This window comes from Drosophila hydei, unplaced genomic scaffold (assembly GCF_003285905.1).
Source record: "Drosophila hydei strain 15085-1641.00,03,60 unplaced genomic scaffold, DhydRS2 tig00000063-arrow-pilon, whole genome shotgun sequence".
Taxonomy (NCBI): Eukaryota; Metazoa; Arthropoda; class Insecta; order Diptera; family Drosophilidae; genus Drosophila; species Drosophila hydei.
In genome coordinates, this window is record NW_022045657.1 from 3,161,245 (window position 1) to 3,186,482 (window position 25,238).

At 38.2% G+C, this 25,238-nt stretch overlaps 2 protein-coding genes and 1 long non-coding RNA gene across 6 annotated transcripts in view; 2 read left to right on the forward strand and 1 right to left on the reverse strand.

The window, feature by feature from the left end:
- Positions 1-310: 310 nt before the first annotated feature.
- LOC111604832 (tetratricopeptide repeat protein 12) lies at positions 311-4,515 on the reverse strand. Of its 4 annotated transcripts, none has more exons than XM_023323058.2 (4): positions 4,217-4,298; positions 3,926-4,158; positions 3,749-3,871; positions 3,358-3,691 (listed from the first exon to the last, which is right to left on the reverse strand). In XM_023323058.2, exons 2-4 carry the CDS (start codon positions 4,021-4,023, stop codon positions 3,475-3,477), a joined length of 438 nt encoding a protein of 145 aa, XP_023178826.1. In that variant the 5' UTR covers positions 4,024-4,158; positions 4,217-4,298; the 3' UTR covers positions 3,358-3,474. The 4 variants fall into 4 exon arrangements, with proteins under 4 accessions (XP_023178825.1, XP_023178826.1, XP_023178827.1 ...); XM_023323059.2 differs by having other exon boundaries at positions 3,926-4,155; positions 4,217-4,297; XM_023323056.2 differs by having other exon boundaries at positions 3,426-3,691; positions 3,926-4,165; positions 4,217-4,515.
- A 7,638-nt stretch (positions 4,516-12,153) lies between these two features.
- Positions 12,154-25,238, forward strand: part of LOC111604943 — a 59,866-nt gene continuing 46,781 nt past the window's right edge. Inside the window, exon 1 of the long non-coding RNA XR_002751781.1 lies at positions 12,154-12,374. This is a non-coding gene — a long non-coding RNA (uncharacterized LOC111604943). The remainder of the gene's footprint in view (positions 12,375-25,238) is intronic.
- Positions 21,813-22,865, forward strand: LOC111604940 (tetratricopeptide repeat protein 12). Its single transcript, XM_023323210.2, has 4 exons — positions 21,813-22,005; positions 22,070-22,300; positions 22,359-22,481; positions 22,539-22,865. The coding sequence occupies exons 1-4, from the start codon at positions 21,896-21,898 to the stop codon at positions 22,753-22,755; spliced, it is 681 nt and encodes a 226-aa protein (XP_023178978.2). The 5' UTR covers positions 21,813-21,895; the 3' UTR covers positions 22,756-22,865.

Consider the following 25,238-nt stretch of genomic DNA (forward strand, 5'->3'; position numbering starts at 1 on the left):
AGTTCGACTATTTCTGGTTAATTTACTGCGAATACAAAGCGCCCAATATGCAACATAAATAATGTTGAGCATTTGACATAAATAACTAAGGATGGCCAATTGCTACCACCTCAACCCAACTTGGCTGTGGCACAGCTGCTGCTGCTGCTGTTGCTGCTGCGAGGTGCGCTCTGTAACTGTTACAATTAATTAGAAACTAACAAAGTTCCACTTGCCAAGGCGCTAAACTTGTCCCAGCAGCTTGAACCGAAGACTGTCGCGCACATAAAGCGCTTTTAATTGATTTTCCCGTTACGTGCAATGGCAAATTGTCGTCTTGCGGCAGCTAACTCCAGCGGATGCTAGAGCTGAACGCGTGTAGCTGTCTATACCAATACGATATATATTGTAAGATCAATTTTAAGTTAAGTGTCAATATTTCAGTCCTTTGATCACAATGAGCAATGATGGATCTAGGAAAGAGAAGGACATTTAAATAAATGAAATGAATAAAAGTATTTGATATAAATCATATATTGTTCATAGGAAGAGAAGGACATTTAAATAAGCTCATTTATAAATATATATGATAACATACAATTTTCAATATTTAACATTCATGTTTTGTTTCGTTCTCAAGCAAATAATTGAGCAAAAATACTTTATTTGTTTTTATAGTTTACTTTCATTCAAATATATTTCAGATTAAATATGCTAATACATTTATTTGTCAATCGTATTTCCCTTTCGATTTATGTCGTCACGAGTCCATCTCTAGCAACAGCTGTTGCCGTCTTACACACTCTATCTGGCTTCGCTTGCAGCTCCCCATTTCATGGCTCAGTCACATCTACAACCGACTGTGGTACTGGCAGCAACTGTAATCGTTCATTCATTCATTCGAATTGTAGTTAATTAATAAATTATTCCATGCGATTGAACTAACAATGGAAAACTCTCCTTGGGAGTGTTGTCTCCGCCAACTGGACTTTAATTACCTCCTTTCCTCCCTAATTCGTGTCTGCTTCTCTCTTTGAGATAGCTTCTCGCTGAGCACCCATACGCATATAAATTGCATTTTTTGCAATTAAACACATTTCGATGTTAAATACGTAAACTAGATGGCAGAGAGCAGCGCACAAAATGTTTACGACACGCACATGTTGCGTATACGCAATGTGCTACACACGACAACTCGTAAATGGCGCATGGTCGGGCATTGCTTGCGCTGCTTTTAGAGATATAACCAGAGGTATTAACTTCGTGACCCTGTATTGTAGTAGAGCTCTCCATCGCCAACCCCCACCCAATAAATTACATTTTCATTTTATTTTATGTCCGTTTTGGGCTTAACGCCGCCCTCCTCGTCCACAATTTCCTTGTGGACTGCTGGTGGATCAGGTGTGCCGCACATATTGGAAATTTATTAAAACCGTAAAATAACTTTGCGAATTTCTCGCGCTTTTATGCGCGCTGCTTTGTGGTTAAGTTGATATTAATTTTGTGGCTTGCGCGTGTTTTCAAAGTTAAAACGAAATGTCGATTCATGAAATTAAATGCAGTAATTATACTTGGCATCTAATGCCAACGTCCCATGGAAACATTTTAGTTGTTGCACATAAAGACGGATTGCTTGGCTAAAAACATTAACTGAAAGCAAATTCTCTATTGACTCTTCTCGATGTCACATCGCCATCTTAAGATTTGGATGAAGTACAACAGTATAATTCAGTAGGGTTTCCTTTTTCTACTCAGAGCTCATTGAAAGTGGAAAATGAAATTCAAAAGGCAGAAGGGCTCGTGAAAGTCCCAATATATACATGAATTTTTTGAGTCGATATAGCTGCCACGCTGCGATCTAGTAACCGACAGCATCTAGAGAGTTGGAGCTTTAGTATATGATCTTAAACTATACACACTGATAATTTTTCAAATTCTCCTATGGCATCCTGTGATGAAGAAACAGATGTTGAACATTTAATCTTCTATTAGTCGATAAAATCAAATCAACTAAATTGAAGTCTCCAAATAATTTCTCATACTATATCTTGACCATCGATGTTAGGCGTTAAGTATAGTTCACGTTAAACAAAAGACAAATCTAAATATTAAATGAAAATCAACATTGAAATGAACTATACAAATAGTGCATTGCTCATACTCAAAGTTCACAAATTTCACAAAATCAAACGTACAGAAATATGAGAAAAAAATTTGCATCAAAAGTAAGTAAATCAAATGTCGCACAAATATGTGTTTATGTATATGCATATATATATAGACAAAAATATATACACAAAATATAAATGAAATTATTTGAATGCTCTGCAGCGGACACCGAAGTGAAAGGCATTAGGAACGTATTAGTGTTAGACTGAGGGGGAAATGGGCTCAAGCCGAGTGCATTTCCCAAACATCTTGCTTCGATCCGAAAGCTCACAACACGAGTCGTTAGCAAAGTGACCCAGAAATGAACTAAACCATATCAAATTTTATGCCATTTGCCGTAATAAACTTAATTAAAAAATCAAATTGACTGAAAGTGCACCCAAAAACTCTAATAACTTGCCGGCCATCTGCTTTTACTTTAGTGCACTTTATGCATAGTTCGGACATGCACAACACAAGCGCTGCTCGAGACTTTCAATTAATTTTTCAATTGCGTTTCTTTTAGCCCAGTCATAAAAATCAATTGCTTGGCATTTTCTTGACTCCTTTTTCCTCTGGACTGTCTTCGTCGACTTTTATGAGCGAGTTACTTGCAGTTAATTAGGGAACAAAAGTGCACAGCTAATCAACTGAAAGTTGTTCGCAGAGCTCATCCTGAAGTCGAAGGTGTTGTCTGGCCATTGAGTGGCTGGCGATGAAGTCGATAGCGCTGGCCATATAGAAACGGAAATGAGAAAAACGTAGAAAAGAGTGTAGCTGAATAGAAGCAAACGCAGGCACAGACACGCCGGGCGATAATCCTAACTGATTGCCCTTGATGATGGCTTTTATGCTCGGCAGAAGGGTTGACCAGGCTTCACATCCGCTCAAAAGCCAATCGATTAAAAGTAAGTGCTCTTAAGTGTGAAAATTAACTTATGACATTACTTAAGAAGTTTGTCCTAGTGTATATGTGTGTGTGAAACACTAGAGATAAGTGAAATGATCAAATCTTTGGTTAATGGTTTCAGCGAACACAAAATTAGGGTTTGCCAGCCGAACGTACCGGTTGGGTTAATGGTTCGACTGGAATACCTTTCGGAATAGGTTCAATTTGCAAACCAACTTTGCTGGTTCGCCTTAAGCCGTATAACGTAACTTCTATCTAAACTTTTTATTTGTATACCTGAACCTCAGTTAATTTGAATCGGAATATAAAGAAATTCATTTGTATCTGAATGATTGCAATTTTAATTATCGACAGTAATTTATCTGCGCAAACTGAATGTAAATTATTCATGCCAAAAGGTTTGCAATTGAAATTTACACATAATTTTTTGAGCGCTTTTAGGGTGCAGAGCGCATCCTTTCCAAAAACCCATCAATAAATGCAATATCCCTGGAATTCAGACGCTTTACTTCTGATATGCATTCATTAAAACTGTTCTCTACATGAAGACGTTTAAAGGAAAGAGCCCGATAGAGCCAAGCTCGTATATGTTTCGGATCGAATTTATGCAGAATATAATCACAATCTATAATGGCGCGCTTAAAGTCGCGAAGTCTAAAGAAGGGAATTATTAAAACGCCAAAAAGAATCTTGTATCTGAGACATGCGTACCTAATATAGCAACAGGCACGATTTAGGTACAGAACAGGAGTATCATTTACATAATCCAAGCCATGGTTGTATAATTCGATCGCAGTGCTGAACTGTGCTTTGCGATAGGCGGAGTTGCCCAACCTGGATGAATTACAATATATTCCACGGTGTGTTAAGTATGGATTCCTGACTCACCTGCGGAAATTGTTGGCAACTCTTTCACGCTCGATGCGCGCTTGCATGCGTTCTTGGACGCTTTTATCAATTTGCCGCATGAATGTGAACTGATTCATATTAATATCGAGCTTAATCTTTGTCTTTCTCTTTAACGAAAATCGATCATTCTGCAAACGTGTAAAAATTATAAAGTTGCTATCCGTGACACTATCAGAGACGTCCGGCTTTATTTCCGTCTTCTTTTGCGTCTTCTTAATACTGAATGAATGATAGTATATGATTATATATGGAGAGCTATTTTTTACTTACTCCTCCGTTTTGTTGCTATTAAGCATGCTTTCAAGAAACTGTATTGTGTCTTCAACTTTTGATGGTTCCTGAAGAAACTTTTCATCATACTGTGGGTGGATGATCAAGTCATCTGTGAAGTTTTCAATAGGGCCTATGCTATCTTTTTTGTCGTTCATTATTTTAGTATTTTAATTATGTTTCCGTGGAATTTGTTTTTGTTGCGTTTTTATTGTGTGTCTTATGTTGTGTTGTCTGGTGTTTGTTTTGGGAATTCATTTGTTTGCGTCGAGTTTTTAATGTGTTTTTGTAGTGGTTACTTGGTTTTTTTTTAATAATTTATGTTTGTTTCATTGTAGCACAACTATTCAATATCCTCAAGCATTTAGTTTTTACATTTTTCGTTTAAGATATATTCTTAAACGTCTAGAGTTTGAAATTTGCTGTCCTTTCTCTTTCTCCCACTCTCTATTTCGCTCGTCCTCTCCCTCTCTCCATCTCTCTCTCTGTCTCTCTCTTTCACACTCTCTCTCTCTCTCTATTACTCTCTCCCTCTCTTTAATTGTTCTTATTCTCCTTTATATTTTCCATACTGTTTTAGCATCAGCCTTAAACATTTCAACTAATCCCTCAACACTTGCTGAATGTCCATTTGCCTGCCTGTACTCAAATTTTTCAGAGCACTCAATTTTGTTGTTTTCGCTTTTAATTCTGTTTTTTTTCTCTTTGAATGCAAATACCTCTTCTTGCTCAGTTGGCAATGATGCATGCACCTGCTGTCTCTGCAGCCACACTTACCGCAAAATTGTTATTGGAGCGAACGATTTTTAATTTGAATTAAAAATGCATCGATGCGCTGATTTTAATGCGCACAATTAAAACAGAAAGTCAGGAAATTGCGAATGCATTTAAAATCAACGAGAAAATCTGATGAGCAAAATCAATGAGCGATTGCAAATTGCGAATTGCGCTGCCAACAACAACAACAACAACAACAACAGCAGCAACAGCGATGCAAATTGTAGAAAATACAAATAAAAGAAATTGTGACAGAACAAGCTAATGTGTTCACACACATACACAATCACACCCACGTACAGTTGCCCCCTCCTTTTTTGGATGTATGCGTAACGGCTGATGCTTAAAAGTTTTACACGCTAATCGCTAATTGCTTTTGAAGACAGTGTTTGGGATCGCAGATGCTTTGTGGAATGGGGTGGGTTGCCGTGGGAGCAGGGGAGCTACTCTATATTGTAATTGTCGCGCTTTAAAATGCGCAATTTGCAATGCAAATGTACGCATTAGTTTTTAGCGCCCACAGCCAACAGCCAACAGATGGCGCCAACGAAAAGCGAATACGTATTGGATGGTGGGCGGTGGCTCGTTTGACATTGGGACTTGGTGGGTTTTAGTTGGGTGTTTGGCAACAGCTTAGCGCCCAATCAATTAAAATGTTTTATTGGCGCTTCAAGCACCATCAAAAGACAACACACACGCACACATTGAATAAATGTTTGCTAGCTCAGTGGAAAATTTGATTGTTTGCCGTTGGAAAACTAAAAGCAAGCTTGAAAATGCAGAGGCACTTGGCATATTGTACGTTTTTCACTGCATGGCTGTGTCAGCAGATAATCAGTCTAAAAATAACTAAGATGTGAAATATTTGCTTATTTACTAAGCAGTTGTTATGTTTCGTGTGAATTTATAATAGCTCGAAGCAGCTGTGGGGCATAATTAAATTTAGAATATATAACAAAAATATCTTTTATGCTACTTTATATAATTTATAAAATATTTGTCGACTAAACATTGCCTTACAATTGAATTCATAAAGAAACTAGACAATAAGTCTTCTATAAATTCTTTAGCAATATTTTGGAACAATTCATTACTGAGATTGATGAAGTCCGTAGAAAATATATTATATATATTATAATTATTAGTACATTTTTGTCCTATTTAATACGCACTTTTGGCCTTGTTTTGCTCAAGATACTATCTTTTAAGTGAAGTTTAATATCTTAAGAGAGCGAGAAATGTTGCAAGATTGAAGATTTTTTTAAAAATTTTGCGCTTTGATCTCTTCTATTTTCTGCTCGGTTCTCAAAACTCACGCACATTCACACACTTACACACACACACAAAGTAAGAGCAGCAATTAGTTGACTTAACTTCCATGACACATAATTGGCAATTTATTAAGGCGCAACAAAAGCATGGTGGCAATGAAATTGAGTGTCCTTTGCCAAAAAAGGGATTTATTTATGGTTCATAGATTAAATACTAATTAACACTACGCAACAGCAGCAAAAGCCAAGACAACTTACATAAACACACGCGCACACGCACACACATAGCAAACACATTTGATTTATGCCCAATGAATGCTGCTCTTACATACTCTCTCTCTCTCTCTCTGTTTATGTCTATGTGAGTGTGTGCAAGGATTAGAAGCAGACAAAAACAGTAAAAAGAATAGAATAACGGCAAACATTTGCTTGTCTTTTTCTTTTTTTCTTTTTTTTGTCTGGGCCATTGACCACTTTTAGTGGGCGGGGCTGTTAGTCAGTCTCTGGTCTGGGCTGCGTATCTTTAGCCTAATGCCATAAATTGTGCTTAAATTATTGGAGTCGGCTAACGCTTACACCCATTCACACGCACACACACACAGAATTTCTGTTTCATTTTGGTGCATTTGCTTTGTGTGTGTATTGCTGAACCTCATTTGTTCTACCTTAATATTCACTTGAGCATGCCTGCACAGACAGCAACGAATTAGAGCATAGAAATTAAAGATGAAACAATATGCATTTTTAGTAGATCACTGTAAGAAATTTTATATAAAATAATAAAGAAAAATAAAGGACCAAAAAATGAAAGTAAAAAGTGAAAAAAATACACTTATTTACATGATAAAAGTAATACAACGTAATATTATTTATATTTAAAAAAGTAACATTTAAAAATTTAACTAAGATCATTTACAAAAAGTCATATTTAATCAATCAAATTTATTTGTGTTAATATTTACTAAATTATTTGGCAGACATAGTGAAAGCAGCTGTTCAGCCTTTGTTTATATTTCAATTTTATTGTAATTTGATGAATATATTGTGAATATATATATTTGGAATATAAATGCTTGGAGAGAATGAGAGAGAAAGGTAAGCTCAGCCGAGCCATGCTGGCTAGCTCTCAGTGATGAATAAATATTCTAGCAAAATCTCTTAACATTTTTGAGATTTTTTTCATTTGCAATCTTCAATTCAGGTATAAAACAGGGAAGAAATTGTGCCAGCTTATTATGAAACCAAACTTAGAAGCAATATTAGAGGAAATCCAACTTAACTTTATTCCGCATTTTTTGTTAAGCTTTGTCTGGCCGTGCAAATTATAAGCAAACACTGCGTTTCAGTGTCGATGAGGGCAGAGAAATCTCAATTCAGGGTGACTATTGCATTGTTTTGCGAGTGTTTTATATGCAAAATCGTTGCGTATTCAAGCTGCAGGTCCTTTGGCTTTGCCCGGAGTCTGGGCATGTGAAATTTATGTGTCTGCGTGTCATGAGCCCGCGCGCATAAAAAACCAGCACCAGCATCAAAATCTGTCGGGCATAATCAAGCGAGACAATGCGCCAACAATGCCCATAAAGTGTGAAGGTAGTCAAAGAGGTTTGGGCCGATGCCACGTTGATTAACGCCCAGGCATGGACCAGCAGTGAACTTCTTTGTCAACTCAGTCAGCAAACAGTTCGACTAGGGACCGATTTCATTTATGTGGATTTGCATGAAGCGAGCGTTGCTGTTAAGGCCAGCTTTACGCTTAATGAATGAATTAAAATAAGCTTTAAAAACGCTTAAAAATTAATTGCAAAAATTTTTAAATATTATTTAACGATTCGACGGCAACGAGCAACGATTGAAAATGTAGCGCGAACGGCGAGCTCGTTATTATAAATCATTCATACAATAAATTATATATATATTTTATATATATATATATATATATATATATATATATATATATATATATATATATATATATATATATATATATATATATATATATATATATATATATATATATATATAGAGGTTTCAGTATATATGAAGGAAGGAATTAGCTCCAGTTGAACTATATAAAATACGATTTTTTATTAGAATGGTATCGATCTATAATTATCATTGACGTTCTATAAAACACCTAAAAATCATATATAAAGAAATTATTCAGGAAGATCAGATAACGTACTATATAATTTATTTTACATTTTCTCGGTTCGTAAATGATTGAGAATTAATTTCAGTGCACTAATTAAACGCATTGCAATCGCTGAAGCTAGTGTGAAAGCCCACAAGTGCGTTCAGGGCTAATAAAAATTGAATTTCAATTATATTTTTTGTTTAAATGAGCAAGGAGTCTTTCCAATCCCCACTGGGCCTGTCCAGCTCTTTCAATAAAATGGGAACAACTATTTGTATATTCATTTTTCTGACTTAATCGAATTAATGAAATTTTTATAACAATTAAATGGCTACAAACAAAATAGCAACAGCAATAATGTGCCTTTGACTGCGCGTGATTTAAGTTCTATATTTATTTAAATTTAATTATGGAAAGAGTCTGTCATTCACGTAATGTGCATTCAGCAGCGCTACACGTGTGTATCTATGTGTGGGTGCATGTAAATATCAGCAATTAAGCAATAATAATAAGCGTCATTAATAAATCATTACAAGAATGTTGGAGCCATAACATTACGAATCAAATACAAACAGTATCAATATGGTTGAATTTTTATTTTTTTCACGAAAGAAGTTGTGGTATGCTCTCGTTGTGTTTATGTGGGTCCGTCTATTATACGCGAGCTTTGATCAGTGCAATTAACTTTTTAAAAGTGAATGAATTCGATTTTATTTAACATACCGAACAGCTCTTTTCAATTTGACTTTTCATTTCATCCAGAAAAAAGAACATTTTTATATATGCGGCATTCATTCAATATATTTATAGATCTACATACAAATTTCCATATACGTCACATATATATATAAATATATTTATGTATTTATAATAATAATAATAATAATCAATTAATCTATTTGAAACTCCTGCAAACTTCTAGTCGTTTATTACCTATACAAAAAGAGAACAAAAATTAGATTGCAGTTCGCAAATTCAATTTAAGCTTTTCATTTTTGTTAGCCATAACTCATTCATCAAAGGAAGTCGAAACTTGGTTTGTACAAAAGCAATTAAAACAGTTTGTTGCCATGTTTCTTGGCTGGTTTTTTCCAATCACTTGACTGCCTTATCTGCTCTCTTGTCCCCTTTCTCTCTCTCTCTATCTCGCTGCTCTCTCTTTGCTCTTTTGCAGAGTTTTTGCGAAGTTAAGCGCTGGCTTTTCTTTCCTTCATTTCGGTGCTCCTTCTATGCTTTCTCGTAAATTTCGCCATGGACGTTTTTATGTGTGTTTGGCGGGCACTTCAAATAATTTTCTGCACTAAAAATTTATTGCAATTTTCGGTAATGAGAGTGCAGAGTTCAAAAACGGTGGCTGCACAGTGGGCTGAGCGGTGTAACTTAATGTATCTCTCTCTTTCTCTCAGTTTCTTAATGTTGTTAGTGTTTGCCTGGCGCGCGGTTTTCCTCTGTTGCCTGTTTGAACTTTCTGGCATTTCCGTTGCATTTCTTTCGTATGCGTGTGTGTGTTTGGCGGAAACGGAAGTTTTTAATGTTGCCCATTGCCCGTAAGCTGACTGGCACTCGGTGCTTGGACTTTGGTTCGAGACTCCTTCTGGCCGCTTCCTTTTTTGGGGTCGACCAGCATTGTTTTGCTCAAACGTAAAATGAAATGTTCTTAATGGTATACCAAATAGTTGCTTAAATGCTTTAAGCTTGATATCAACTGCCACTCCTTGTTTGGCTGCCAGTCCATCCGCTGGCCTCCACTCCTTCTCATCCTGCTGCTGCCTTTCGCTTGCCACTGGTGTGTGCAGCGGGCACAAAGCGCATTTCGTTGCTTTATTTTGCCGGGTTTTGAAGCGGCGGCCCGCATTTTTGTTTGCCGCTCTTATGGCCATAAGCCTACTAGCCATCCAGCCAGTTTCGCGGCCAGGCAAGATAAACACACATACACACACACGCACACACACACACATATAGCGTAGAGCGTTTACGTTGTGCCCGAAATGCACGTCGCTCGTAAATCTCGCGCGTGAAAACATCAGTTTAGCTGTTTCTGCTCTTGTTGCTGTTGCTGCTGGTTCTGCTTCTGGTTCAGCTCTGTAGCAAGTTGTCCGCCGTTTGTTGCTCTTGTATTACCCACTCTCCATGTTCAAGCCTTAAATCCTCACAAAAAAAAAAACAAATCTCTGTATAAAAACACAATATGTAAGTGAGGTACAATATGTCTGTGTGTCTTCTGTGTTTTCGTTCGCCTTTCGGTTGGATGAGCCTTAGGGCTGTAGTTTTTTGGTCCATCTAAAAACTTAATGAAAGTTGCACTTCCAAATGCATTTGGATGGAGTATTGTTAACTCAGTTGCTACTTTGCCAGGAGCATTTGGCATTAGGCCTACATCAATTGTTAACTAATGTATATTATGATTCGATTCTGATAAGATATGTCTGCATGTCAGTCAGATGAACTCTCAAATAAAGAAACTATATAGGTGCTCTATTGTAGGCTTCGTTTCGGAATCAGCAAATCAAAAGTTTTAAGTCTGATTTAAGTTTGTTTCTCTTTTTATTGTTAGTTGTGAAAAAGCTGACTATAAACTTTATACATATATATAAATTTATATAAATATATACTAGCTCAGACAGATTTTATAAAATTGATTTAGTATCGCGTTTCAGAGTGTTTAGACAGCTTAAACTTTTCACAAAGTTTTTAAGTGGTTTACACTTTTTGGTGTTCTACGGCCCATTCTGTAAGCCCGATTATTTCAGGTGCTTAGCTGGTGGATGGTTACAAACGATGCCAGCAGCTGTCACATACATGTTAACCACTTGTGGTGGTCGCAATACAGACGGCCTTAAAATCAGACACCGCCATGGCCCTCATAGCGCACATAGACCCCATAGCTCCCATATGTCAGCGAGTTTGGTCAGCCCAAGCTGCCGGATATTGCCTGGCTGGCCATTCGTTTTTCATCATTTTTTATTTTTATTTTTATTTGTTGTGTTCCTCGGCAGCTTTTGATGTTTGCTGTTTGTTTGGGTTTCATTTTTAATGCCCGCGTCTGAGGCAACCCAAGCGGCCCCACCTGATGCCCGTTCACCCCACTGCTTAGCACTTTAGTTGATGCTCTGATACACAAATTAATTGCGTGGATCGAGTGGAACCAACTGGAACGAGTGCGAATGCGAGAGTGCTGCCAAAATGTTGACGCATGCTAAGCCAGAGTCACACACACACACACACCCGCACACCAAGTGAGAACCGCAGAGCATCACGAGTGACAAATGCAAACACATTTGCCGGACTGTCCGCCAAATATTGTATATGTGTATGTAAATGTATTTGCTACTGTAGCTGTGGCTGTAGCACTGCCTGTTCTGTTTCTATATGTGTATTTGAGCACTTGACGAGATTTGTTTATTTGTCCATGCGAGCCGACCGTCTGTGGCTAACTGTCTGTGTTTGGATTTGCCGTCTGGCCAAAAAGCAAAACCTGAAAAAATAAAAAAGTAAAAGAAAAATGAAAGCTAAATGCATATAACGAGAAACTCTCGAAAAATAACAGTAGAAGAAAATCTGTGAGTTCTTTTGTGCTGCCGCTGATGCATGAAATTTCCTTTGACAAGCCCGCAGCTAATGCAGCTCTCTGATTTTTCGTTTTGTCAAATTCAATTCTAAGCGCAATTTTGCTAAGAGGAAAGAGAAAGGCTGGCGGAAATGCATTGTCGAAAGTGTAGAGACGTATGACAGCATTTGTTACTGGCTAATTTAGTCAAATATATAGAGAAATATTAATCAAAATTTAAAATATATTTCGATTAGTTTGAGCGAACTCTAAGGCTTGTCTACAGTGAGGCACAGCTGACTTATGTTATATATCAATAGCAAAGTCTTTCCCTCCTTATCATTGACGTTATGGATTTCGGGAACGCATCGAATACAAGCCAGTTAGCCTCTATGAACTGTTAACGCATTTTCCATGTTATTTTCTACAGTAAGTTTTGCGATTGCATTTTTTTATTTAATTTCGAGCAGCATCCTCAACTGTCTCGCTTTGATTGAGTGCGAAATTGGTTAATTCGATTTGCCTCAATTGCCAACCTGCCCGCATTCACTGCTCGCAGCTGGGGAAGCAGAATGTCCAGGTAAGCAAATTAACTCAGATTTAATTACTTAATTCGAAGCTTGTTTTCTGCGATTTTGAACATGAAATGAACTGAAAGTCTGCAGCGGGATTTGTTAATTATACACCATATACCCTATAAAAGGGTCACCGTTGGCCTTTATGTACACAGAGGTTAAGGTGATATTTTCATTATTCCTAATTCTAAATTGCTTATTGAATTAAAGAGTTGGCCATATTTTGTGACAGGCTGGCAACACCACATTGCCATGCTGTCATATACAGCCATATAGATAAGTTATTCATTGCCTGCATAGACATTTGTTGACAAGCTGCTTACCAGTTAGTTAAACTGCATGGTAAATGTCAATCACTTAACAGTTTTATAAAGAGGCTCCAAGCCAATCCAATGAGCTGTTATTAAATTCAAGTTTAATGTTCTCTACTTACTCTATGGATTCACCTAAGAGGTATTGGCCAATCGAGTAAGCTTCTGTTACTGCCTTCTATTTTTTATTACAGTTGTGCATAAATTAATAGAATTCACAAAGTTTATATTTAATTATTTACCGTGTACAATTTTTTAACATATTATTTATTTTTCTTTGTTAGAATTTTTTCTGTTAAATTATATATAGTTTTTATTAGGCTTTTGCTGTTAATAAATTTAATCGTATTTGTTGTCTGTTTACATTTTGATATAATAAAATAATTAAATCTGCTTATGTGATCAAATAGATATTTAATAGAAGGTTTATCTAATATATAAATAGCTTAAAGTAAAGTGGCATTTCGACGCATTTAAACAGCAAACGATTTGTACACGGAATAAGAAGTAAACATTCCCGGAAATTCAAGCCGGATACAATATTTGGCAATCATTGATCAAACTTAGCGGAAGCCAAAGCTGTGCTATAGAGCTTAATGCTAATCTAGCTGCTGCCTCTTAGCTGTACAGGGACATGGCTATAACTTTGAGGAGGGATTAATATTATTATTGTATTTGGAAATTTAATCATTAGGGATAATGCAGATAAAGCAGACGTGTTTAAATGATTTAAATTTCGTGTATATTTTTTCCTTACACTTTCTCCTTCAATATTATCAAATATGAAAAAGTAATGTTAGCTTAAGTCAACTCTGATTTATCCCCTCTACTCCTACGTCTATGGCTTGAGCCATTAATTTGCGCCCCAGCCGCGTAAATATTTATACGCAATTGCATATGTCGAGGCGCTGGGCAGCATTTTCGGCATTTGCTCATTTGTGTAAGTCAACACGATTTCCATAATGCCAATGCCATAAGCTGGCCAACACCCATACTCACTCACGCTCAGCTGGCACAGCTGTAGTCCTTGGATTTGCATGTGTGCGTGTGTTGCTTGTTGTTGCAGCCATTGCCGCCAGGTTATTTGCGCATTTTGATTTATGCATTTGCCTCAAAGCCTTCGAGCCTGAGCAACGTATTGCGCCTTGGCTTCTTGGACAGCAGCCGCCCCACCTGAGCATCTACAGCATCCCAGTTGCACCCCAGCTACCGCCCAGTCGTAGCTGCAGTTGCAGTCGCAGTTGCATTATTCAAAAGCCGAGCAGAGCCACAACCAGACTGCTGTTGTCCCCCGTCGCTAGCACCGCACCCGTTGAGTGATTTAGCGTGCGCCTCGCCTGTTAACCGCAATGCAATTGTAATTACCCGAACTGCGTCCGTAAACCCCTATCAGCCCTTAGCTCCCGCCACGCCATTCTGAATGTGCTCCACCCACATCCTGCTGCTCTTTTTTTGCTGTTTATTTACTGGTCGTGCAGCGCGCTGCAATTAGTTCCAAATCATAAACGAAGCTTCCGCTCGGTCAAACGGGTCCAACAGCTGCAGCTCCAGACTCTCTCTCTCCCTCTCTTTCTCCGTCTCCTTCTCTCTTTGTATCTTTCTCTCATTTGACTGCACAATTGCGTGTAAATTTAAAATTTTAATCGTTTTTGTGCATTTTATGAACAACAGCAGCAACATTCGCTTTTGTATGCAATTTTTGTTAAATGCATTTTGGTAGATTTTTAACTTGGGGGTTGATGCTTTGTAGAAGGGTTGCTTAAATTCCAATTGATGCCATTAAATGTTTTACAAATAAAAAAGGTTTTTTTGGATACAGAATTTTGATTTACGCTTTTGTATTTTCTTTTTAAAATCCATTTTAACGTGAACAATATTTTGCAAATTTTCTTCAAGTAACTTTTAAACAGCAGTAAAAACTTCATAAACTTCAGCAAGTCAAGGAAGATTTAAGCACTTTTTTATAAAACTAAACTTTACTTATAATTTAATAGTTTGTTGTTGCTATGTGGTCACCTGTACTGGAGTATTGAATGATTAGATGCGGTAATTTAGTATTCAGATAAAAAGATGGGAGTATAAAGCACTTGCTAAACAAACTTACTTAACTTCACTAATTTTATATTTCTGTATTTTGAGGCCTGTAAGCCTAACAACTATTTTTTGTTGTTAACTATTGTTCTGTTACTTTAATAACAAAATCTTGATTCTTACTTTAACATCTTTTAATAAAAAATATTTAAATTTAATTTATTGTATTGTATTGTACTGTAGGCATTGCTGCCCACTACCTCATTTAAGCTTCTTGGTCGCCCTTATGCAGCTGCGTGGCTTTTGCGTGGGAATGGACGTGCGACTGAGTGCATATCGCACATTCATAATTTATACGCATTGTCAGCGAGCGCAGGTAGGCGGTGCTCCGCCCCGCCTCTCTCTGCAGTCACACCCCCGTGCTCTGAAAGTCATTGCCGTGCGCAGTCAGTCGTTACATGCGATTGTTTTATGCCTGCCCCAATGGAGTATTGTTGCATATTTAGCAATAATAAAATATTTAGTGCCATTGCAATAAATTTATTATCGTTGCTGCGCTACACACACACTCGCCCATCCTCACACACGCACACAAACAGGTTAAATATTATTAATGAGCGCTGAAAAATTTCAGCCGCATTTGCCGAGATTTGTTTGGGCACACGGGGAGGGGCGCATTATCAGTTTCTATGCCATTTGCATTATGCGGCTGCTATCCCCAAGTCCTGCTCATAAAATATATAGATATCAGCATATATGTATATATGTGACATATATCAACAAACAGCAGAACTTCTTTGTCTCCTCAGCAGTCCACAGTTGCTGGCAGCCAAAAGGGCATTCGGCATTGGAAATAAATGCTAGCATACGACACAGTCAAACACACACATGATAAATTGCAGACACCTTGACTGTGGCAGGAGCGTGGTAACACGAAAATCTGTGCACATTCCATTCAACCTTTTGTTGCATTTATGCATTACGCAAATATTTGTCCGGCATCTCAAGCATTTTCAGCTTAAACTGAAGTCTGACAGAGAGACAGAAGGGAAAGCGTGGCCAGCGCCAACAAATGAACAAAGGCAGTGGCTTATAAATTTAATTACTTACATATATATTATATATGTATATGTAAATATAATTATGGATGAAAAAGTTTACTGTGCATCAATAATAGACTGCGTACTATAAATATTTGTTCATTTATTTATTTATTTAACTTTGTGTACCCTGTTGCTCATAGGCTTGACGGCTGATATATTATAGGCAGATACAGGACAGGAAAACGAATTTAGTGAGCGTGTTGACCTTCCTTTATAGATTGATGATAAGATAATGCATGTACGCTACTTTGACCAATGGCAAATTGGACAAAAACTATATTTTCCACAGTTGGAACTATCAAGTGTTAGAGGTCGATCATTTATAGATGGTTCTGTAAATTATATTGTAATAAATTGTTTTTGGAACTTATATACGTTTGACTGCAACGTGCCCACTAATTATATTTTGATTTATACAATCTTTACCTTTTCATCATCAACTTACATTGTTTTCTCTAATTTATATTATATGTAGAATATTTTTTAAGTTTTTAATATTTTGTTGCATCATGCATTATTCATGATTTGCTTTTCAAACTCAGCAAATGAGAATATATACATTTTTATTGTTCTATTTAATGCCTCAAATCTTCAATAGAGCTGCCTCTACATAAAATCATGCCACATATTTGTGGTATAAATGATATTCTCTAAGTACAGAGGGTGGATCCCCGTGCAGTAAGCTCTGCTCAATTATTAAATTCAATCCATAAATTGGGCCTAAATGATAAACATGAAATGAATATTTCTTCACTATTAATCGACAATCAATTGCACGAACAGATTTATGATATTTATCCTTTTCATGGTGTGTATGTGTGCTTGTGTGTGTTTGTGTGTGTGGGGGGCTATTGTTTATTCTGCTGCATTTTGAATTGTTATTAAATTTAGCATTAAATATAAACATTATAAAGTGTGTATATGTTGTATTGAATGCTTCAATACTTTTTAACCAATTAAATTTAAGTGAAGTAAATTTCGGCAAAGAAATATTTTATTAAATTTTCAAATGAATGAAAATCCTTTGCTGCAATTTTCTTTGTATTTTTTCACGTAAATATCTCAATTAGAAAATAGCTCAAATTGCATAACATTTCAATATGACTTGTGGAATTCTCAATTAATAGGTAAATTTAATGCTAAAATTTAGATGGCGCAAAACTTCAGCTATTTGGCAACTAAAGGAAGTTTTAAACTCATCCATTGCTGTCGACACAGGCAAAAGGGGAGAGCAGCAATAGGAAAGGAGCCGGAGCTGGAGCTGGCAGGGTAGCCGAATACAGGATCATGGCCCTGGACTGCACCAAACAGCTCAAGTTGCTTGCTTCTATTTGTGGCAAAGCCATGACCACTGTCCAGCTCGACAGTTGACCAGCTTCAGCACGCAGTTCCTTTTGTTAATGATACTCTTGCTGAACATCAGCAACGACCAGAGGGGATATAGCATCATAATCATCATCATCATGTCCACTCTCGAAAGGGCTGGCGGCCACAACAACAGCAACCAGATGAGGAACAAAAAGAGCTGGCAAGGAGAATGGGGATCAGCCATTTTGTGGATTTATTGACATTCTGTGATGTTATTAAAGTTGATTGCCAGAGACTGTGCACGTTTTGGCTTAGACGAAGTGCTCGCCTCGCCCATAACGTGGCAACGGGATGCGGCATCAGTTGTGGCATCAACATGCAACACAGCTATAACTGTGTAGCGAGTGCGCTGCACAGAAAGGGGAAAATGCATTTGCAGTGCGGACAATTCGAAAGAAACAATGGACAGGATAACACGAATTTTTGCAACTCCTCTGTGTGTGTGTGTGTGTGTGTGTGTTTGCAAACTATTCTCGGAACAGTCAAAGAGCCTACAGTGGTGGCCAGCCGTGCTGGGGTGGTGTGTCATTGTCATCCCTATCATCATCAAGTCTAATATGCGCATTATTGGTTTTTGGTTCTACGGAACGGACTGCAGCTATCCTTAATATGCCTTGCATACTAATATGCTTATCCTGTCGCATCCTGTTTGGTCCTGTTTGATCAGAAACTCTTCATTCTGCGCTCAACATGCAAATATGAAATGCAAATTCTGTGGCACCAAATAAGAAGCTCTGCCCCCAAACACAATATAGCTGTAGCCCGGCACATATATGTATATATGCATATATATATATATATATATATATATGTACATGTATATGTATATATGCATACATATATATATATATATATATGTACATGTATATTCGCCTACAAATTTAATATAAATTGCGTAGCTTACAAATCCTTTTGATCTGCGCTTTTTAATTTAACATTTAATTTGGTTAGTTCACATATTTATATATATGTGTGCGTACTTGATTTTATTTTGCAATTTGTTCCTTGTGGGCAACACACGCGGCGTATGCGCAATAAGTTTACCAAGCCACCAACACAATTTTCTTGTGCGTGGCTTATTCTTTTGAATTTAAAATAAATTTGCATACGCCTTTGCTTTGCGGATTTGTTATTACATTGTTTTTCAAGAGATTTCATAAGTTGCTTATTAAAATTTGTTATTAATGCGCTTATTTTGTTGTTCGTTTGATTTAATCACTGTTGTAAATAAATTCGCTGGTTGCTTGGGTAATTCTTATTTCGTATTTTCATTTTGATTATAATCTGATCTGATTGTATAAATAATAAAATACATTTGAGCCTGCTGTGGCTATAATTATTTTTTGTAGCAATCACTTAGCGATTGTGGAGAAAAATGTGTGATTGCATATATATCATAAAGAACATTGATTTTATTTTTGATTTCTTGAATAAATAAATTCATAAAGCCTTTATATAGAAAACATGATTTGCTATCAGGTTTTTGAATTGGAATTCCTAGCTTGAAATAGTTGCTCTATCCTTCCATATTTGAATTAAATCTTGATTTTATTGGAACTCTGATAAGTTATATGTATATAGTTCTCTTATAAAAGCATTGCAAGCCAAGTGTAAGCCATGCATATGGCTTAGTCTCTCCGTGTTTTTGGTGCTTTAGTTTTTAGTCGTAGAAGCTAAAAAAGCGAATTTGCAACCGTTTGACAGTAAGTCAGCCGAACAAATGCCTTTGGCTTGAGCAAATTTCAACAGATTTCCACTTTTCATATCGCCACTTTGTGCTCTCAACACACACTAAAGACACACATTGACGCATGAGAGGTAAACGGTGAAATAACGCTGAAGCAAAAGGCGACAGTATGAAAAGAGAATTCGCAAACAGAATGGCGGCCAACGGCACAAAAAACGCATACAAACAATGTTGCTAAATTGTCACAGGCAACGGCGCGAAGGCTGGCTGCACTGGCGAAGAGGCCAAAACTCAATCAAAGCCTGGGCCAAGCGCAACATTTTAAACATGCTATCTTTTTGGTTTGTTGCCTGCATCCAGGTTTATGCAATTTATTTCTCCGTTACCCGCTTCTTAAGGTTATTGTAGGAGTGCGCTGACAGGCCCAGGCGCCAACTCCAAGTCCAACTCCAACTCCAACCAACTGCAACTCAGACTCCACTTTCGACTTCATCTTCATCAGTCTCAGCTTGACTCTTGTTCCATTACAAAGCATGCCCAGCGGCTGGGCCTGGTATAATCTTTTGCTTGTCTTTCACTTTAGCAACAGGAACGCAACACACCTTGGTAGTGCCAGGCACCAATTTTTCGTATTCCCTGCCCTGAACGAGGAGTTGAGCTTCAGTATACCTTCTATATACCTACAATAGAAAAAGTCTTTAAAATAGCTATAGATAGATTGAAATATAAACACAAAACTTTTCCTTGGATAATTAATATCTATCTATGGGCTACCTTTATATCAGCATTAATACAGCTCCACTGCTGTGCCTCTTGCCTGAAAGAGCATTCAAAATTCGTTTTGGTGCTTTATTTCTTTTATTTTTGTTCAAAATGGTGGAAATCCGAGTAAAAAGCCTTCGCTTAAACCTACAACTAGCTGACGCCCTTTACTCTAGCGAGTTTCAGGCATTGCAACAAATTGAATAAACATTGACGCATTTTGTCAACATGAAGAGGTAAACGAAAAAAAAAAAACGCTGAAGCAAAAGGTGACAAAGGCACAAACGACGCATACAATGATGCTAAAGGGGCTGGAATGTGACACAGGCAACGGCGCGAAAGCTAGCTACACTGGCGAAGAGACCAAGACCAGATGTGCTTATAGCTAGGGGTGTTCATGTTCTCAATGTTAAGCAAGTAGTTGTTGTCCGTTGGCTGCCACTGCCCGCACTGTGGGGCAGGCACGCGTGAACTACTTGCTTATGCAGCACAAGTTGCCGCGCTTGACACATTTCTCTGGAGACAGGCGCATGTCGTCGGGTGGGGCAACTTGTCAATGCAGTCATCAATGTCCGGCATGACAGGCGCAGCGCCTGCAAGTATTTTACGCTTTTGCTGTCCCATATTTCGCCCGCCTGCAGCACAGCCAACGTGTTGCATGCCACACAGCGGGTCTCTGTGCCAATGACCAGCCAGCAGTCAGTGGGCAGAGTGCCAACCAGTAGGCGTTACAAGATCTACTTTCAGCGAACACTAACAAATATTGATGACCGAGTGCTACGAGACGTGAGCAAAATTTTCCCAAAATGTAGAGAGTGTTTGTCGATATCTGTATATGTATACATATATTATAGCTATATATATGTATGAATACAAATATATATATATATATATATATATATATATATATATATATATATATATATATATATATATATATAAGTACTGCAAGCAACTACAAAGACCTTTAATATAATATGTTTTCAGAAATATGACTTAAAGTCCTTAAGTGAAGTAGGAGTCACACAGATTATATCATAATATAAAAGTCTGATCTTATCGATTTACCCTATATGTTCAGTCTGCACTAGAATGAACACTGTATGTTCGCTGGCAGAGAGAAGCATCTTTTTATCGACGCTTCTTTTACTACTGATCCTGATTATTAAGAAGTGTTCTTTCACTTGCCATCCCCTCACAGAGGTATTGCAATAACCAGGAAAACTATTGACTCTAAGTCTGTAGCCAACAGAAACCACCTTTAACCAATTAAATCATTCTATAATTTATTTACAATCTTTCCCATCATAAGTCATAATTAAAACTTTATTCCCAATTTTCTTTGTGCTGCTTAATCTTTCATTTGTATCTCCAAATACTTGGCAGATGTACCCCCTGGCGTATGCGTGATTTAGCTGATTATGTTCCCTTTGATTGCCTCAAACTTTAACATTTTGCAGCACGTGCGCTACACCGTGGAACAGCAGCAGCAGACGCAGCCGCAGCTGCACCAACATGCCCCAAAAGTCAACAAAAAATAAAAAAAAATTAAAAGTTGCGACAACCCACAAAAGAGTCACGTGCAGAAACTTTCTTAATTTAAAAGAAATTTTCAAACAAACTCAATTAAATAATTTCAGGCGCAAATAAAGATGTGTTAGACCAGGAGAGAGCAATACACGTGGTTTTCACACTATTTTTGCAGTCAGCCCCTCTCTCTCTCGCCCTCTCACTCTGGCTCTCTCTTCGGCTCTCTATCTCCATCTGCCTTGCTCCACGCTTTGTCACTTTTTCGCTCGTTTTTGCAAGACAATTTTAATGCCACAAAATTTTAATTGAGTTAATCCTTAAAACCACATGCTGGCTAACGAGCCAGCTGCTAGCCGGGGCTAATTTGCTGCCCAGTCGGAGGGTGGCTGGTGGTGGTGCAACAGGAAATGCAGCTGCATTTGCACAGCTGTAGCAAATGATTATTACTGTTCGGTAGATTAGCTAAGTTGGCTGTGCGTTGGCAATTGATGGAGTTAAAGTTGGAGCTGCCATCCCAGTCAGTAGAACAAATTGAATCAAGCAAACAAGTTCAACCAACAGTCACATATCATAACTAACCAAAATGTCTTCGACACAACACGCTGAATTCAACGAGGGCTTTTTACTAAAGCCCTCTAAGGTGGATGATCTTTACAAGTTCTTAGATGATAGCGCTAAGGCTAACAAAATGGAGTAAGTTCGTTAAACCGAAAGTTGATTGATAAGTTCCTAGCGTTGATCGTATGCTATGTAAAAGGCAGAAGAAGGAGGAAAAGGACGAAGTTGAGTTGAGTGCGGATGTCACGGATACAAACTTTTTGGTCATGAATCGTTGTCCACCGTTTGCAAAGCCGAAGCTAAGCAGCAAGAAAATCAACGTCAGGGCTAATCTCAACCAGATGACTTTTATGCGTCAAATCGACGTCACTCCGAAGCAACGTGATGAGGCTCGTATGGAGCGTATACGCGTGGCAACCAATTATCGCAGGTAGTTCTCCTTAACTCCTATTTTGAAGGACAACTTCCTCACTCCTTCCCACCCGCAGACTGGGAAATGTGGAGTTTAGAAAGCCTAACTACGACAAAGCTATTGAAATGTACAGCAAAGGTCTGCAGTATATACCCGATACCACAGTCCTCTATCTGAATCGCGCTCTATGCTTCATCAAGTGAGTGCTGTAAATTCCAAGCTAAATCAAAGCTTAATGGTTGTCAAATCATTGTAGGAAACGTGAGTACAAACGGGCCATATTTGACTTGGACTACATTCTATACCACTTGGATAAGCGTAACATGCGGGCCTGGCTCTATAAAGCCGGCACCCTTAAGCGCTTGAACAACGATGCTGGCTATAAGGAGTGCGCCGATAATGCACGCCGGTTCAACAGGGAACACGTGAATTTTGTTGATGTGTTTTTAGAAAAAATGAGGTCGGAATTCTGATTAATCAGATTGCTTGATTTATACTGAATGGAAATAACAAAAAAAAATATTTTTTATGTGAGCATTTATTTGTATACGAAATATGATTAACTTAAGGGTTACCTTCCAAGCCAAATTGTTATCTAGTAAATCATCATCTACAATAACATATGAATATTATTTGAGCAATATATGAATGATATAAAAGGTAAATAAACTCGCTTTTTCCATTTATGCAAAATAGAAGCTCTCATTGTTCATATCTGGTTTTGTTCAATAGAGCTTATAGACAACATTTGGAAGCATTTCGAAGGAGAACTATAGGTGGTTCCAGTTGGCAAGCTTACACGGGTCGACAAGAGTTCAATGCAGAATTTTATTTAGCAATGTCTTCCTTCATATCAGTCCCTATATATACACTATTTAAAGCAACAATATTATTTAGCTAGCTAGATGTTATATTCTTCTGCTCGACCTATGTATGCTGCGATCTAGATCATCAATTATGGGAGCTGCCTTAAATATAGACTAATAGATTCGTAGAATACCTTAAAGATTACTTGAGCATTAAATCTGAGTTTTTATTTAGCTTAGCTCTGATATATGAAATTTATAAATTTGTGTTTAGCTGCCATTGCCATACTGAATCTAACATTACTACTTTTTTCAAAGTTTAATAAACAACGCAAACTTCGCAAGCTAAAAAAAATATAAAGAATAATAACAACAACAACTGGAACAACTGTGGGGCAAATGAAATTTGCAATTTTTGCATAAATTCAATAAAAATTCCTATTGTCATGAGAATATTTGCCAATACAATACACTCACACTCGCACACGCACTCGACAATACAGGCAGCTACCATGCCTTGCTGTCCGCAGCTCCCCGACTGCTGCTGGCTTTGGTAACTCCGATGCCCAGAACGCCCAGGAAGGCTGCCTGCTTCAACTCCAATGGCAGGCACGATAAGGGCCACTTATACGCTTCGTTTGGAGCACGCTTCCCCACAAAAGACTGCTGTGGTTGGGTGAAGTGAGGCATGCAGCTGGGTGGTTAGGTGGCAGCGGCAGAGTTCTCAATATGGCACCAACACCATTTGCATTTGCATTTGCCTTGGCTAACCCAGGCAGTTGTGTGCCATAATGAAATGCAGTTCAAATGCTTTGGGTATAAACTTTTGTCACAACTGGCGTGAGTAAGGCGTGGCAATGCCCCTCTCATCCTCCCTCTCGTTCTCTGCGTGAGTGTGTGTGGGGGTGTCGTTGTTGCATTGTAAACTGTGGCAAACAAACGCAACGGAAGTGCCACAAAAAGGGTTTCACAGTTTGTCAATTGTATGTGGCCGTCGAGGCGACACCTAAACCGCACTGCCACACCAGACAACGACACTGTCGTCCGTGGCATTTCCCATGACACTACTGACACGCTGCCCTGACTCTGGCCACACTGGCTGCCGCAGTCCGTTGGCTGTGCATCTAAGAAATGCAAAAATCCTTGTGGCTTAAAGTCTAATCAACGTGGCTTGTGCCACGCCCACGCCCACGCCTAGCGCTTGTAATCAATGCTGTAAACACTTATTTTTGTGGTTGCTTCGTTGCAACAGCAGCAGCAACAGCAACAACAACCGCAATAGTCATTGGCTTCGCCTGCTAGCAACCAATTTTGTGGCACAGTCAAAGTTTGTCCTGCTCCAGGTCCTGATTGTTGTTGTTCTTGGCAGTGCTTTGCGCTCCTCTCTGCAATCGGCTGCTGCTAAGCCTTGGCATCAGCGTCGCTTTTTTTAATTTCACGCTGCAACATTGCGGCATTTCATAGGTGTGGCACAAAAGCAAGTCACCGAAACGTGCTTTTAAGATACTAACAGAACCGATAGACTGTAGCATTACGTACACCACTGCTGAAAGTCTATAGTTGCGTCCTGTAAGCTAGAACAAATCAGACTGATAAGATAGCCTTAGAGCTGCAGGTATCTGAAATGCTTAGTGCCATTTATATCACAATTGATGGAGTATTCTAATGTAAGCTTTTATCTTCTGATCTGGTCAACTTTGACTCAGAAATCGCTCTTTATGCATTCAAAAACAGCCAAAACTCTGGTTTCCTTTACAAAAACTAAGTCGCCTGAACTACTTTGCAGTTTTTCTACCCGTTGGGCTTGCTCTCCTGAATCGCTGGTCCAACGTCCTTAGAGAAATGCATCTCAACGTTCAACTTCATGGCTATAAGCCAATGTCAACAAACAGCTTCATAAATCAGGCTACGCTTGATCTCTGTGAACAAAAATTTCATCCTGCTGCCAACATCTATTCTCAGGAGGATCACTATAAACCCATTTTCAACACGCATTCAAACTATATTTTAGCATCGCAGTTGCTTGGGACACTCCCACTCCCACTCCCACTCCCACGCCCACTCCCATTTTCGGCTTCATTCTATCTAGCTGGCAAATTGTCCAGCGCTGTGTTTAGTTCCCAGCTTGCGGCTCGTGGTTGCGCATCTCG

Bases quoted from the DNA above. Each gene is read 5' to 3' on its own strand.
- LOC111604832 (XM_023323056.2), bottom strand. From the start codon at position 4,374: ATGAACGACAAAAAAGATAGCATAGGCCCTATTGAAAACTTCACAGAT. The intron at 4,166-4,216 runs GTAAGTAAAAAA...TCATTCATTCAG, and splicing joins AATAGCAACAAAACGGAGGA to TATTAAGAAGACGCAAAAGA. The intron at 3,872-3,925 runs GTGAGTCAGGAA...TAATTCATCCAG, and splicing joins GTTGCCAACAATTTCCGCAG to GTTGGGCAACTCCGCCTATC.
- LOC111604940 (XM_023323210.2), top strand. From the start codon at position 21,896: ATGTCTTCGACACAACACGCTGAATTCAACGAGGGCTTTTTACTAAAG. The intron at 22,301-22,358 runs GTAGTTCTCCTT...TCCCACCCGCAG, and splicing joins GTGGCAACCAATTATCGCAG to ACTGGGAAATGTGGAGTTTA. The intron at 22,482-22,538 runs GTGAGTGCTGTA...AAATCATTGTAG, and splicing joins CGCGCTCTATGCTTCATCAA to GAAACGTGAGTACAAACGGG.